General features: G+C 40.8%; 1 protein-coding gene across 1 annotated transcript in view; it reads left to right on the top strand.

Moving 5' to 3' along the window:
* The window catches only part of LOC144492818 (connector enhancer of kinase suppressor of ras 2), a 751,457-nt gene that overhangs the window by 286,513 nt on the left and 447,494 nt on the right, over positions 1–17,450 (top strand). Inside the window, exons 6-7 of the mRNA XM_078211295.1 lie at positions 533–652; positions 7,384–7,443. Of these exons, the coding sequence (XP_078067421.1) occupies positions 533–652; positions 7,384–7,443 (180 nt within the window). The remainder of the gene's footprint in view (positions 1–532; positions 653–7,383; positions 7,444–17,450) is intronic.

The raw sequence follows: 17,450 nt of genomic DNA, 5'->3' as shown, positions 1-17,450 counted from the left end.
TTTCCCAAAGGTAGGGGAGTCTAAAGCTAGAGGGCATAGGTTTAAGGTGAGCGGGGAGAGATACAAAAGTGTCCAGAGGGGCAATTTTTTCGCACAGAGGGTGGTGAGTGTCTGGAACAAGCTGCCAGAGGTAGTAGTAGAGGCGGGTACAATTTTATCTTTTAAGAAGCATTTAGATAGTTACATGGGTATGATGGGTATAGAGGGATATGGGTCAAAAGCAGGCAATTGGGATTAGTTTACGGGTTTAAAAAAAGGGTGGCATGGACAAGTTGGGCCAAAGGGCCTGTTTCCATGCTGTAAACCTCTAGGACTCTATAACTCGAATTGTATGTCTCAAAATACAAAGATAATATACATGATGAATTAACATTGGGTCTCTTTCTACATAATGCAGTTTATGCTGCATGATTAACAACTAGCTTTCATGTGGTAACTATAAAAAGAACAGGAGATGGAAGGGATAAGGAAATTTGCTGGTAAGTTCTTTTTCATATTACTAACACCTGTCTTGGGTTCTGATTCCTTACAGTGTAAAACATTGTCAGGGATCTGCGATCACATCATCTCACTTTCATCGGATTCCCTGGTGTCACAGTCTGCACATCTTGAAGTTGTCCACCTAACGAATATCATGCCCAGTGAGGGTTTGGTAAGGACCTAATTCTTCTACATAATCATGTACAATAAACTCTCTGTTTACTGTAGCCTAAATGAATGCAAAGGTAGTCATGATAATGAATCCTTGCAGTAGTATATGTTGTTTCCAATCTTCTGGTGTGTTGTCAACCTGAGCATTAAAAGAATTGGTTTTACATTTCTCAGTTAAAAGGGATTACAGTTATTAAAGACTTCAATACCTTTATTTAATTTGTTTGCAGTAGGAAACTTGTATTAGGAACATGTTCCAATGGTATTTTAACATTCATGATGAAAAATCTTCACCCAACATGTTCTCAGTGTTGGCCATACTATCAGGGAGGTGGGGGGAGGGGATGGTGGGGGTGTGATTAACAAGGTATGAGAACTCAATATTTATCATTGATATTGAGAAATATTAGACCAGTTGCAGCTGACTACCCTTGCACACTTCCTATCGTCTGATCCAAAACAGAGATCAAAGGGTTGATTGCCCTTGGCCAGGGAAGAGTAGATGTATAAAACATGGTTGGACGAATTCACAAAAATAGGGGAGAGATCTTGAAGGAATTTAAAGACCAAGCACTGCTGGCTCATCTAGGTGTGTGGGACTAGTGTGGGAATGTACAATGGCAGCAGTTTTACATCAGTTATAGTGTGTGAAATCAAAGTCCAGTGAGAAGATAAAATGACTAAATCAGTGGCACACAAAAATTCACAGTAAAAATTGAATATGTCATAATACTATCAGATGGTTGGCAAAGCTGAAAATAGTTTTCTGTTCTGTTAGGTGATAAGTGTTAGAAATTAGCATGTGAAACAAAACATAGACGATTACTTCATTTCTCAGAGTCAGCTGTGCACATGTATTATATCTCATAGAATGGTTACAATATAGAAAGAGGACATTTGAGGCATTGTGTCCATTCATACTGGCTCTCTGCAAGAGCAACTCAGCTAGTCTCAATCCCCTCTGTCTTTTCCCCTTAGGCCTGAAGATCTTTTTTCTTCAATTATCCAGTTTCTTGTGCCTCCACTTGCTGCCTCGTGCTGGAATATCTAGGGTATTCCAGACCCTAGATTCCTGAAACCGCTCTTGTGACTTTTTCTATACCTGTGGAATTAGGGTTTGTAAAGGGTTAGGGTTTGTGTGGGACTGTGTAAAAAGCACCTCCCATAATGATGATGTAAGAGAACACATGATGAGGAAAGGGAGGGGAGAATATTCATAGCTTCAGCAGTGTAATACCTAGTCATTGATACCTGTACCTTGTTTAATTGCATGAAATAAAGCAGTTGTTGTTTGAACACACCAGTATCTCAGTGATCATTGTGAAGCTAGACTAACCAACATCCAACATGGTGGCAGAAGTGATGGACCCCAAAGCACTGAAAATTCAACTTTAAAGAAGATTAGATGTCAGACCTGTGAAAGTGGTGCCAAAATTGCAGAGCACAGCAAGGCACAATTGAAGAGCTCTAAAGTTGCTCCATAGGTGAAGTGGAGGCAGGAAGAGTCAGAAAATCAACTTTTAAAGTCATTTAGGGCTGCAGCATAACGGCCTACTCCTGCACCTATTTTCTGTTTCTAACATAAAAAAAAGATTTTCATCATGTTACTTCTGGTGCACTTGTCAGTCAATTTAATTTGTTGCCCTCTGGTTCTCTACTATTCTGTTTCTTCCCTTCTATTCTGTTGAAAGCTCTCATTGTTTTGAACATCTCTACCAAATTCCTTTAGACTTTCTCTTCTCTCAGGAGAGCAGCTCAGCTTCTCCAATCTGTCCTCCTAACAGAAGTTACTTATTCCTGAAACCGCTCTTGTGACTTTTTCTATACCTGTGGAATTAGGGTTTGTAAAGGTTAATGTGTGGGACTGTGTAAAAAGCACCTCCCATAATGATGATGTAAGAGAACACATGATGAGGAAAGGGAGGGGAGAATATTCATAGCTTCAGCAGTGTAATACCTAGTCATTGATACCTGTTCATTGTTTAATTGCATGAAATAAAGCAGTTGTTGTTTGAACACACTAGTGTCTCAGTGATCATTGTGAAGCTAGACTAACCAACATCCAACATGGTGGCAGAAGTGATGGACCCCAAAGCACTGAAAATTCAACTTTAAAGAAGATTAGATGTCAGACCTGTGAAAGTGGTGCCAAAATTGCAGAGCACAGCAAGGCACAATTGAAGAGCTCTAAAGTTGCTCCATAGGTGAAGTGGAGGCAGGAAAAGTCAGAAAATCAACTTTTAAAGTCATTTAGGGCTGCAGCACAGCACATGGTGGTCCGTGAAGAAAATCCTGGTCAAGTAATCATAGTCTTCGAATCATAGAACCACGCAAAGATCATAGAACTGGTGAGAAACCTTTATAAAAGGTAAAAATCTATTTTGTTGGTGCACTGGGCAGGTAGCACTTGGAAAGAGTGGGTTACCAAAAACTCTGCAATCTGGGTCCAAGGTTGGGCCATCACACACGGCAACCGCGAAGCAGCACCAGAAAAAACGGTTGTACTTACCCTTACCCATGCTCCAGGTTAAGGGAGTGAAGGGACTTGTGATGTTACTTACCTTTTTTAGTTTATCGGTTGAGAACCCTGGTTCCCAACGACCCTTTGATCTCCTGTGTATAGCTGGCTGAGAAGTGACTGCATTCATGCAGCTCAGTTTGTTTTGCGTTTTTCATGCTGGGGGCTGGCCGTGCCCACCTGCGCAGTGGAAAAGAAACAGAACATGCAAAAATGTAGGTCAGAGGACCTGGAATGGAGAGCTATCATGTAGCAGGTATCCTAGGGAGCAGGACATCGGAGTGGTACAGGGAGGAGGACAGAGGGACGTTCCAAAAAGAAGTCCCTGGTAAGGGATAAAGGTAGGGGGCAGGATTAGGTCCCCCGAAGTGATGTTCAAAGAAAGGAGCAGTGAAATAGGCTCCAAAGTAAAGAAAGCGCTGCAGGAAACAGACTTTGAGTGAAGTGGGTGCAAGAGAAGCCCTGAAGATCTGAGAAAGCAGCCAATGTTTGGTGACTGTTGTGGGCCGTTTGGGACAAAGCTACCCCTTGGAGCAGTAGTGTTCTGCTGCTTGGCATGGCTGAGGATCTGAGATTGTGCTTGGAGGGTGAATCTTGAGTGTATTTGGAAATCCAAGGGGAATGGAATCTCCGAAGGCAAGATTGAAGCCCTGCGAGATGGGTCATTGTACCACATGTAATTCACATGCATCACATACTTACTTTAGGTGTTAGAGTATAAGATAAATATTGTAAATTGTTGTATCTTTTTGAACTTATATAGTAAATGTATTTATGTTTGTTCAAAACCCTTGGAATCTTGTGGCTTTATTCGCTTAGTAAACATTTCGAATCTCAAATTTTATCTATTTTACACAAAATGTTATTGATCTCTAAACAGATCTCACCCCCCCCCCCCCCCCATGACCTGGGTCTGTCCAAGGGTCATAACAGATTATTGAAATAATTTAAAACAAAGCAGTTATAACAGCTTTGCAGAGTTCAAGAAATAAATACCAAGTCTAGCTGTGCTAACCCCTAGGGAGAGACAGTGACCACAGTGGATCTCAGTGAGAGCCTGAACAGTGCTGGAAAGCTTCAAATGCAAGAAGGAAAATTTAAATCTTTGGATAAACCACCTAAAAGTTTAGAAAAGTCATAGATCCTCAGTCTATGCTACCTGGGAGATTTCAACACATGGAATGATCAAACCAAGCTCCAAACTGGGCACTTTAGAGAAATAGATTTTTAAAGTTCCTAATTGCTTCAAGATTGGACAGTCAGTCTGCAGCTGACCAGGTTAAGATATTACTTTACTCCAAAGGTACAGTCGCAGATGATATTGCAAGACAGGTGCATCAGTGAGACTTCTGATAAATTTGAAGAAGTCTTAAAGTCTTTAACTATTTCAACCTGAGTGAGGATCAATAAGATTCTAGAAAGTGCCAAATTAAACAAAAGGATCAAGAAACCAGGTGAACCAGTTGATGCTTTAATTAATGTCCGTTACAAGCTGTTTGAAGGCTGTGAGTATGGAGACCTATAAACAGAATTAATACGAGACTGCATATCCTCACTTACCAATGAATCCCTATCAGATGCATTGCAATCTAAGGAAGACCTCACATTAGAAAAGGCAATACTGCTGGTGAAACATGTAGAGATCCGTAAACAGAACAAGGCAATACTGAACAGTGAAGAAAAACCTTGGCTCAGGAAACCTCCAATGACCACATAGTTCCTTCAGTCTAGCAATGTAAAAAATGCATTAGAAAAGAAGGTACAATTTTGGAGGAAAAATACAAGACACCAGAAAACCATGCAAGTCATCCAATCACAGCAGTGAAATGGGGTGGGGGTCAATGTTAAACCTTAAAAATGGGAGGCATGGGTACTGAGAGATGTAAAAATGTTTAAAACTGCAAACTGAACTGCAACTCGATTCCACATCACCTATAAATACCTATAAATAGGTTTAATAGACTCAAGATGAGGAGTTTCCCAGGCCGCAGGAAACTTGCCAGCATAAGGAAAGCATGGAAAGCTTCTGGGGGATGTGGAGAGCCACTTCTGGGCAGGAGGAGCACAAGTGCTTTCCTCGGCCCACCAATTCCTAGCCCACCAACTATCTGCTGCTTGTATTAGAACCCCGCCCCCATGCAAAGATGCTGACAGGGTCTAGGATCAAATTCCCCTTCAGAATTGCACCCCTCACATCCCAGCCACCCCAACTCCCCTCACCCCAGGGTCAGGAGGGATCATTCCAATGCACCCAGTAGCAGCTGCAGACTTCTAACCCTGTTCTCAAGGATTCCACCCCACTCAAACCTGACTAGAGATTGAACCTACTTCAATCAGGTGAATATCCTTGTGGGGGTCCTGGCAAAGAAACAAATAAGGTAATCTGAGTTTACCATCCAAAACTCTTCTGCCCCACCTACGCAACCTGCCCTGTCAACGTCGGGACCATAATTTCTAGGGTTACACTATTTCCTGCCCTGTTTCCGTCATGACCTTTGAAGGCCCCAGGACTTATTTTCCTTCAACTCACCGTTCCTTTTATTTATTATAATACATCTCATCTCACTTATAAACAATTCATAAATGATCTCTTTCCCCATATCCTTCCTTTGCTAAGCACTGAAATGCAATATTGAGTATCAATGAAGAGTAATATTGGACAGGATGTAGAACTGGTGTCTTATGCAATCCTGTGACAAATTAGGTTAACGCTACCCCCCAAAATCTCTGGAAATCTGTAAAGATTAATTTGAGAAGCTGCAGTGCAGTGCTTGATCATGACATCAATGAATAAGACTGTGGTGGTTATCCAGATTTGTTATTTGATGTAAATTTATTGAGGTTGTTTCCTGTGTGACTAGGAAATATCACTCACCTTTTATCAATCAATTCACACTCCTCAGATCAGGTGTCCTATTAAGCCACAGGCACTGGAACATGATCCACTGTTAAAATTGAGAAGAGACATAACTGAGCTCATTAGTAACTTAAGTGCGCGCTACCAGCGCTGTTAATAGATATGATTATGTTATTAATAATGGAATAGAAGCAGATTGAAAATGCTGACTGCCTCTTGCACTTTGTCACCTTTGTGGTATGATTTTCCTCTGCACTATGTTAGGTTCTTACTTTCAAATAAAAAGCATTTAAAATGCAACTGCCTGATGGGTGCTGTATTCACTGATTGCTTAAGTGAAGTTGCCATGTTGGGGATGTGCTTGTTGATCATTAAATTTACTGACTTGTTGGAGATCTATGGGGGCGAAGGAGCATACTGACGTATCTAAAAATCTGCATAATTATTGCATTTAGCTGAATTCTGACCTGAACCATCCACAACAGTGTCTGCTTTGTGTTAGATTTTACGTTCTTAACGCAAATTTTGAATTTCTCAGGCTGAAAATAATGCAGACAGTCACAAAGACTGACGCCAGGAGTGTTGCATTTAATCAGTGCTCCATCAAAACAATCTTGACTACAGAATGCCAAAATTTGTACAGAAAATGTTATAAAAGGCCACAGGCCTTGAGTCCACTCTGAAAAACTTTAAATTACTCTTGCTCTCAGCCTCAGAGAGAAAATAAGCACCCTTTTTATGTAATACAAGATTGTGAATGAGCTACATTGTTTGAGGTGTACTATAATTATGGGTGGCATGGTAGCACAGTGGTTAGCACTGCTGCTTCACAGCGCCAGGGACCCGGGTTCGATTCCCAGCTTGGGTCACTGTCTGTGCGGACAGTGTCTGCGTGGGTTTCCTCCGGGTGCTCTGGATTCCTCCCACATTCTGAGATACGTGCTGGTTGAATGCATTGATCTGAACAGGCACCGGACTGTGGCGACTAGGGGATTTTCACAGTAAGTTCATTGCAGTGTTAATGTAAGCCTTACTTATGACTAATAGATAAATAATTTAATTTCCAGCACATAAGATTATTGATTTGGCTGAAATATGCACACTGCATTCTTGGCTTTTAGTCATTCAGGAGATGCTAAAGATTTTTTTTTTCTCACTTGTGAAATGATCACTCGCAGTTGGTGAAATACATCACCTCGGGAGAAATTTGGTAGCTGGTGGGTGCATTTTTTTCTGAATTTCTTAACACTCACTGTAGCAGCAGCACGGTTTTGCTTGTTAGATATAGAAGGGATGGTGGGGTTTAATCTGCCATGGCAAAATGTCTCATTGACCTTCTGTCTGCTTTTTTTTGTAGGGTATGTACATCAAATCAACCTACGATGGCCTACATGTCATTACAGGAACCACAGAGAATGTAAGTGTTAACCGTAATTTCTCAATTGATAAAGGAAACCCGGCATTTAATTTTTTTGAATTTTCGTGCGCAGCCATTTCAAGAATGTGTGGCCTAACGAGAAGTCAGTTCTGATGTCTGAGAAGGTGGCATTTGTATGTTTTTCAAAACTATGCTTCCTTAAAATCATTGACAAATTTGTAAAACATTCTGCAGTGCTTTTCCATTCTTTCTACACCTGGTCTCCTACAGTAGGTGGTAATAAATCTCTGGTTGGACTGCTGTCAGATCCTCTCTGCTCCATTTATACAATAGGTGATTTATTTTCAAATGGCTTGCTGTTTTTCCAGTGCTGGCTTCTTCATTTTAACAGTCTGTGCATGTTTTCCACAAACATTTTAGTCTGTAACTCAGTTCTGAAAGTCAGATAGACAGAAAATGAGCTAACTTGGGTGCTGTTGATTTTTTCTCTTGCCCCCTGCATCCTTCCCAACCCAAGACCCTTCCCATCCCCCCTCCCCGCCCCTCCCCGCCACCCCGGCCCTCAACCACAGCCACCCGATCAAGCTTTCAGAGTATGTGCACATTCCCACCCCCAGAATTGCCAATCTGTTGTAAATACCCAGTAAGAAGTTTAACAACACCAGGTTAAAGTCCAACAGGTTTATTTGGTAGCAAAAGCCACACAAGCTTTCGAAGCTCTAAGCCCCTTCTTCAGGTGAGTGGGAATTCTGTTCACAAACAGAGTTTATAAAGACACAGACTCAATTTACATGAATAATGGTTGGAATGCGAATACTTACAACTAATCAAGTCTTTAAGAAACAAAACAATGGGAGTGGAGAGAGCATCAAGACAGGCTAAAAAGATGTGTATTGTCTCCAGACAAGACAGCCAGTGAAACTCTGCAGGTCCACGCAACTGTGGGCGTTACAAATAGTGTGACATGAACCCAATATCCCGGTTGAGGCCGTCCGCGTGTGTGCGGAACTTGGCCATCAGTTTCTGCTCAGCGACTCTGCGCTGGTAAATACCCAGTGCCAGTCATTGGAAAATATAAAAGTATAATCAGTCAAATGGAGGTGGCAAAAAATTATTTCTAATTTCCACTTCTCGCTGAATGAAATGATGCTGTCTTACGTTGCAACATTCTTGCCCTCAAGAGTGTTGCTGGAACATCAGAATAAAACCCCGTTCTTTGGACAAGTAGTGCAAAAAAGATAAAACAAATGTATAATTTCCTTCTGCAGTACCCTATTTATGCTGAAAAATGTAGAGCAAAGTGCAAAATAGCCATTATATCACTAGTATAAGACCAACGGGAAACAATAAAGCCATGGAGGTGGTGCAGACAAGAGCTGTGAGATTGACCTCTAACATTAAAGGAATGAGCTATGAAGATATGGGCTTATTAAGCTTGAAATGAGATGACTAAGAGGGACCTTGGACAACTAAATGAGATATTACATGCAGTTGCTAAAGTAAACCTGGAATATTATGTAAAGGTATAAGCCAAGACTCCCAAACAAGGAGGCATATGTTAAAACTGGTGGAGAGACAATTTACCAGAATTGGCAGGAGGAGCTTCCTCGCACAAAGAAACATCAATAATTAAAATGGACATCAGGGAAGGGTAATGGAGACCAGAACTTTGGATTTATTGCATTAGATGTCAGTGAATTGGAGAATATTCAGGCTGTTTTGGAATGAGGGAGCTGAGTTGGGTTTTCCTCATCAACTTCATATTATTATCCTGTAAATGAATCATTTAGATATCTTGAAATTATCTGGTTTGCAAATGTAAGTGGTCTGTGTATAGACGTGAGGTGCTACCGGCCCATTAGCAGCATCTGAGGCATTCAGGCACTGAATTGCAATTTTTTCGGTTTATAGAGTCATGGACCAAAGGAGCTGCGGGCATGTCAGGGTTCTCCTCAGCAGTGCGGTTTTATTAAAGGCTCCCCATGTGCCATCTTTCACTTTTTTGGTGTAATAAATACTAATTTGGTAATGTGGAACATTAAATATGTCTTCCCATTTTGTGAAATCTCTAGTTAGGTAATTTTGCCCACTTGGAGATGAGAATACACTTGGCCAACCCTCCTAAATTGTCCTGGAGTCCCCAGAATTTCAAGGTTAATCTCCCGAACTTTGTTGCGATTAAACCCAGGGAACTCTCAGCAATGCACATTGAATTTATCATGCTTTACAATTTTCATCAGTTTTAAGCCTTCCTGGAAAGTCCAAACTCTATAGTCCAGCTGATGTTTGAAATGGTGTTTGAAAGGTAGTACACAATTGCACCCTCTCTAGTATTTTATAGGTATACTTTTGCTTTGTACGAGTTTCCCATAACTCAGCCCTTAAAACCATTACATCATGTGATGAGAGCAGACTTGGCAACCATATAATGAGATGATAAGTAAGATCCAAGAGAAAATGAATTGATAGTTTGTCAGAAGAGGCTGCCTTAATTTTAAAATTGTCGTGCAGTTTTAAAGTTTTTTGCCAGATGTACATCTCCTGTCCTTCCTTGGCATCTATTTTTAATGTGGCAACGGATTCAGACAGGGGACGCAGCTTATTTCAACTTCAGCCATTATTTTGATTGAAATCTGCTATTGGAATATGAAGTACACTATGGTAGGCGAGATACAGGGGAAACTGGGAATTTCCCATTCCGCTTAGGTTTTGAATAAAAGAACAGCACTGGGAATCATGATAGAAAAAGCCAGAAGCTAGTCAGCCACGTTGTTGGATGTGAAAGCAGACAAGAAAAAAATGACATCTCCCATTTGAAGCCCACTCTTTCACCGATAACTTACAGTGCGCATTCTTGCAGTACAATAAATGCTATATGCTACATACTGTCATCATGGGGAGAGACTTTATGAGTTAGCAGTCCCAAAGCAGGTAATAGAAAGTACATCATAAATCTGTACATGGAAGGTGGAATATGGAATAATGTGTGGCTTGCTGATCTGCATGACTGACTTCCTGCTATGCAAACCCATTATGTGAGGTAATTCAGAAAGAACACTAATCAGGAAAATGTTCACCGTGAGTCTATCTTTAGCTGAACTTCCGACTGTTGAAAACATTCATTTATCTTCGCATTGTTATCAGCTTCTGCATACAATTCTCTTACACCTCACTTAAGTACATAGAATTATATTGAATTTTACAGCCATTTAGTTTAACACATCTATGCTGCTGTTTAACTCTGCGCAAGTTGGAGGACGAGAGGGGGGATTTAATAGTGGAAAACGAGGAAATGGCTGAGACTTTAAATAAGTTCTGTGTCGGTCTTGACGGTGGAAGACACAAATAGTTTACCGAATATTAGAGATCGAGAGTTGGTGGGAGGTGAGGTCCTTAATACAATTACTGTTACTAAGGAGGTGGTGCTTGGTAGACTAATGGGACTGAAGGTAGACAAGTCCCCGGGCCTATATGGAATGCATCCCAGGGTACTGAAAGAAATGGCTGAGGTAATAGCAGATGCGTTAGTAGTTATTTATCAAAATTCGCAGGACTCTGGGGTAGTGCCGGCTGATTGGAAAACAGCTAGTGTTACGCCACTGTTTAAAAAAGGAAGTAGACAAAAGGCGGGTAACTACAGGCCGGTTAGCTTAACGTCCGTAGTTGGGAAGATGCTGGAGTCCATCATTAAAGAGGAAATAGCAGAGCACCTGGATAAGAATGGTTTGATCAAGCAGACGCAGCATGGATTCATGAAGGGAAAGTCGTGTTTGACGAATTTACTGGATTTTTATGAAGATGTGACTAGTGTGGTTGACAGAGGGGAACCGGTGGATGTGGTGTTTTTAGATTTCCAGAAGGCATTCGATAAGGTGCCTCACAAAAGGTTGCTGCAGAAGATTGGGGTACACGGAGTCGGGGGTAAGGTGTTGGTGTGGATTGGGGGTTGGCTATCTCAACAGGAAGCAGAGAGTTGGAATAAATGGGTGCTTTTCTGGTTGGCAGTTGGTGACCAGTGGCGTGCCGCAGGGATCGGTGCTGGGGCCTCAACTGTTTACCATTTACATAGATGATCTGGAGGAGGAGACTGAGTGTAGGGTATCAAAGTTTGCTGATGACCTGAAGATGAGTGGGAAAGTGGAAAGTCTGCAGAGAGATTTGGATAGGCTGAGCGAGTGGGCGCGGATCTGGCAGATGGAATATGACGTTGGCAAATGTGAGGTTATCCACTTTGGAAGAAATAATAGTAAATTGGAATATTATTTAAATGGAGAAAAATTACATCATGCTACTGTGCAGAGGGACCTGGGGATCCTTGTGCACAAATCGCAAAAACTCAGTCTGCAGGTGCAGCAGGTGATCAAGAAGGCAAATGGAATGTTGGCCTTTATCGCGAGGGGGATAGAATATAAAAGCAGGGAGGCCTTGTTGCAACTATACAAGGCACTGGTGAGGCCGCAACTGGAGTACTGGGTGCAGTTTTGGTCCCCTTATTTGCGAAAGGATATATTGGCCTTGGAGGGAGTGCAGAGAAGGTTCACCAGGTTGATGCCGGAGATGAGGGGTGTAGCTTATGAGGAGAAATTGAACAGATTGGGCCTGTACTCGTTGGAGTTTAGAAGGCTGAGGGGTGATCTTATAGAGACATATAAGATAATGAAGGGGCTGGATAGGGTAGAGGTAGAGAGAGTCTTTCCACTTAGAAGGGAAACCAGAACTAGAGGGCACAGCCTCAAAATAAGTGGGGGCCGGTTCAGAACAGAGCTTGTTGAAGCAGAAGAACTTCTTCTCTCAGAGGTTAGTGAATCTCTGGAATTCTCTGCCCATTGAAGTGGTGGAGGCTACCTCGTTGAATATGTTTAAATCACGGGTAGATAGATTTCTGATCGATAAGGGAATTAAGGGATATGGGGAGCATGCGGGTAAGTGGAACTGATTCGCTTCAGATCAGCCATGATCTTGTTGAATGGTGGGGCGAGCTCGAGGGGCTAGATGGCCCTCTCCTGCTCCTATTTCTTTCTTATGTTCTTAAGTCTCCTCTCACCTTCCTTCAAGCACATTTTGAAAGTTCAAATATACAATATCAACCACACTACCTTCATCAACCCTCCTTTCTACTTCCGCAAAGGACTAATCAAGTTATTCAAACACAACTTACCTTCAACAAATCTTCACGGCTCCAGCTTTTATTTCTCCCCTTTACGATTAGAATTACTAATTAGTGCCAAATGTCCTCATGCCATCAATAATGAGGTAGAAGTAGTTCAAACTTGCTCCTGATCAAATTGCTATAGCCAGCCAGGCGAGGAGGCTTTAATCCCATCAAGTTGACCTGAAAGTTCGAGAAGTTAAAAGACTGCTGACCTGTTCAACCAATTTAACTCCCAGATTATATTATGGGGCCATGGTGGGGGCAGTGGAAGGTTATATTTGTTATGCAACACAATATTTGGTAAATTTTGTTTGTAAAATGAACTGAGTGTTTAAAAAATAAGACAGATAAGCATAGAAACATGATAGGTTGTAATGGAAGGAAGGATACTGGTCAGATGGATGAGACCTGTAATTATAACCCAATGTGTTGTTAACTGTCCATTATTACGTCAATCACATACAGTGCAATGTCACAGAATATACTGTTAACATTTCTGGAGAAACTCGGTTGTCAAATGCTGGCACTGACAATCGCATCTATTTCGTTTGGATGGCATTCACGCACCTACTTTGGGATAGGGGAACATGTCAAATCAAATAAATATAGCTGAGGTTTATGTGCCTCTAATGCTGTCAAATGATGCTACCTTGATGCATCTAAAACAATAAATAAAAAGAGACTGCTTTTATTCACAAGCAATTATCTTGCATCAGGCACAAGATCGAGTCAAAACATGAACAGACACTAATGCTTGAATTGTGTGTTGCTTCATGTTCAGTGAAGTAAGCAATCAAAACACAGAATCTTTTTTAATTAAGTAAAATATGTATTTGTAAAACAGAGCTTGTTGAAGCAGAAGAAATGGAGAAACTGTTGCTAGATAACAAGATATTTACTGTATGTGTACAAATATATATCATTCAAAGCTCAATGCACATGAGAAGCCAACATCAAGTGTTCTCTTCAGGTGAAGTAAAGCTAAAGAGAAAGGGATAATCAGACACGTACTGAATTCACACATAATTCATTCTCCCATTTTAAAGTCTTATATTTTGTATTTATAATGTTCTGATTTTATATTGAAATGCTAAATAGTAAAACTTAAATGAATTTGACAAGCGGAGAAGTTGAGTTAATTTGAGCAGAGGAGGTTTCTTCGTGGCATAGTTTGAGATGCTAGCGTGCTACCACTGCCAAGGGAAAGTGATTACAATGTGACAGGTTTACTTGAGGATTATAAATGTGTGCATATTAATTTATAATGGAAAAGGTTGACACAGTGAAGGTGCACATATATAAGATCTTTATGATAACACTTAAAAATTAGTGGACAAATGCTGAACACATTTGAGTGAGATTCTGTTGCTGTTGCTTTAATAGAGATATTAATCAAATTAATATCAAATAGTAGACAGAGGAATATCATATGAGGATGCCTTTCCATTAATGCAGGAATTCCCAGTTCATATTATAAGTGCCAGCCGTGACTCAGTGGTAGCCCTTTTACTTCTGAGTCAGGAGTTGAAGTACCACTTGAGGTTTGAACACATAATCCAGGCTGATATTTCAGTACTGCATTGTTAGAGGTGCCATCTTTCAGATTAAATATAAACCAAACCCTCATCTGCACTCTCAAGTGTATGGAAAAGATCCCATGGCTCTATTCAAGGAGCAAGAAAGTTCTCCTGGTGTCTTGCCTGATATTTATCCTTCAGCTTCTCGGCCTTTTGGCTAAGATCAAGTGTAGTATGGTCGGCAGCCCATGGTCGGCCGCACTTGGTTGAGGTCATTAGGTTATGCTGAGGCTTCATATGTTTCATATGAAGCAATTTTTTAAAGCGGCATCTCGGCCTTTTGGCTAAGATGCAAATGGGCTCAAGTCTTGGAGGAGGAACCTCCCCCTTCTCCAATCAGCTTGGCTCATGTAGATCAGGCCCAGGACAGGGTGGTTTGGTCGCTCGCCCTGTCTTGTCAGCCTGGATCTGAAATGTCTCAACTTGTTGAGACTCTGAATTGGATTTGATTTGATTGAATTGGAAAAGAATAAAAAAAACATCACTAAAACAAATGCTCTGGTCATCATCACATTGTTGGTTGTAGGGGCTCGCTGGGTGTGAATTGGCTGCCTCGTTCCTAGCATTACGACAGTGACTACACTTTGAAAGTACTTCATTTACTATGAAGTGGTTTGGGCCATCTGGAGATTGTGGAAAGCACTATATAAATTTATGTTCTTTCTCTTATTTGTGAGTCATATTGGAATGTGGAGATAAAAATTAGATCATTGTGGCATGAAGTAGATTGGTTGATAACTTTGTCACTGATGGTGTTACCGGACACATCAAAACAAATGTATATGGTATGCATCCTTTTTTCTAAATGCAGACACTAAATTTTACTGCGAATGAACTAATGTCCATAATTTTAAAAAATACACAGGGGAGTTTTGTAAGATTGCACTTAGTGAACCAATACTGTCAGATATCTTAGCAGTAAAGACTGGACATAAAAAATTAATACGTCCATAATGCTCCCTTATTTCCACAAGTTGTTTCTCCCTTGGGACAATACTTGAATGAAAACAAAATAGCACTTCCTTCTCCATCCCTATTCTGAGTTTCTGAATGACATGCCCTGCTTCCCCCATTGTTTCTTTGCATTTGCCTTTGATTGGAGCATTCTTACACTGCCCCCTCAGTTCTTCTTGCAAAGTCTTCTTCAGTTCTCCGATTCTCCATTTCAAAAATAATTCTGTCTGAAGTGTGATTCTGTCGCATTTACACACTCTCGATTGCTCAAAGAATTCTCATGTCTCAAGAACCAGAGTTACTTATTTTTTGCATTGATTAGAAATAACTCCTTAGCCAATTGCAGTATTGGCCTGTTGCGCAGTTGGTAGCACTCTTGTTTCTGCCTTACACGGTTCCAAGTTCAAGTCCCATTCCAGGGCTTGAGCAAAAACTCTAGGCTGACACTTCAGTGCAGTAACGAGGGAGTATGTGCTGTGGAGGTGCTGTCTTTTGAATGAGACGTTAAGTTGTGAGGCCATCTGCCTGCTTGGGTGGATGTGAAAGATCCATAGCACTTGTTTAGAAACAGAGCTGGGGAGTTATCCATGGTGTTTAGGTTAAATTTTATCTCTCAATCAACATCTCAAAAACTGCTTGCTGTGTGCAAATTAGCTGTTGTATTTTCTACATTACAACAGTGAACACACTGCAAAAGCACTTAATTGGCTACAAAGTGCATCCGGTGGTAATGAAAAGTGCAGTATCAATACCAGTTCATCTTAATTCTCAAAATCTGATTGGTCCTGTCCTGAGTCTGATTGGTGTATATTCTGAATCTGATTGGTGTTTTATTTATTTATTAGTGTCACAAGTAGACTAACCTTAACACTGCAATGAAGTTACTGTGAAATCCCCTGTCCTGAATCCGATTGGCGGTTGTCCTGAATCCAATTGGTGGTTGTCCTGAATCTGATTGATTGCTTTTCTTACTCCTTCATTTTCTTTTCTTTTTCCTTTTTTTATCTGCTAAATTTTGTCACTGGGTTACACTTTCCATTCTGAATCTCAGCAGTTGTTCATGTAAACGTCACTTGGTTTCTTTTGTGAATTGCACTTCATGAGCTCAATGTGCAGGGGTGCTTTGGGAATGTTGTTATAGATCCAGTTGTTATTTTGGTTGAAATGTAAATATGCAAAATCCGCTGAATGCTCCCGCATCATTTGTTCTTGAAGTGGACGATAATTGCTTTGTGATGATAGTTGACAGAATCATTAAAAATCAAATTTTGTAACAGATGCCACTAATGAGTGAATCATAGCTAGTTTCTCTCTTGATCCCTTAAGCCATAAATTTCCCTCATAAACTTCAGAGGATCAAATATATTTTGTAAAATTTTGAAAGAGAAATATTGTAAGAAATATTGGGCGGCATGGTGGCACAATGGTTAGCACTGCTGCCTCATAGCGCCAGGTACACAGTTCGATTCCAGTCTTGGGTAACTGTCTGTGTGGAGATTGCATCTTCTCCAGGCATCTGCGTGTGTTTCCTCTGGGTACTCTGGTTTCCTCCCACACTCTAAAGATGTGCAGGTTAGGTGGATGAGCCATGTTAAATTGCCCCTTAGTGTCACAAGATGTGTAGGTTAGGGGGATTATCTGGCTAAATATGTGGGGTTGCGGGGCTGGGCCTGGATAAGATGCTCTGTCAGAGAGTCGATGCAGACTCAATGGGCAGAATGGCCTCCTTTTGCTCCATAGGGATTCTATGGCCACATAATATTTAATTTATTGGGTTTTTAATAGTTGGAATGCAGAATTGTTTCTTTTGTACTGTTGAAAAGAAGATTTTAGTCCTGTATCTTCAGCAAAATAGTTAGACCTTTCATTTGGTAGAATGAGTTTAAAAGGGCATTTATTTGGCCAGCAGATAGAAGTTTTCCTCATTGGGATCCTAGGCGACCCAATGGTGAGGAGCATTAATTGGTCTTATTATGTGACCAATGGCCGGGCCATTACAGATGGCAGTAAGAATGGAAAAAGAAGCTGTTTTTGTGAAGCACTTTATCATATCTCTGCGAAATAACCAAGACAAGAGAACATGGAATGAATTATTCTGAAGTGCATTTATGTAAATAAATGGGCATCCATTTTGCACGTAGCATGGTCCCACAATCATCGTTCAGATGAATGATGTTTTTATTCCTTTATTGTTAACTGAGGGTTAAGATACTAGGAGAACATTGTGGGACCTTCAACTTTCCTCTGGATGACTGCATTAAATAAAAAGGGACACAATTTAACAGATTACCTGAAAGGCAGGATGTGGCACAAATCACCGGGAAGACAGCATTTATTGTCCTCTCGTAGTTGCTCCAAGAATA

The sequence above is a fragment of the Mustelus asterias genome, chromosome 4 (genome assembly GCF_964213995.1).
Source record: "Mustelus asterias chromosome 4, sMusAst1.hap1.1, whole genome shotgun sequence".
NCBI lineage: Eukaryota > Metazoa > Chordata > Chondrichthyes > Carcharhiniformes > Triakidae > Mustelus > Mustelus asterias.
This window is presented reverse-complemented; position numbering and strand designations above follow the sequence as displayed.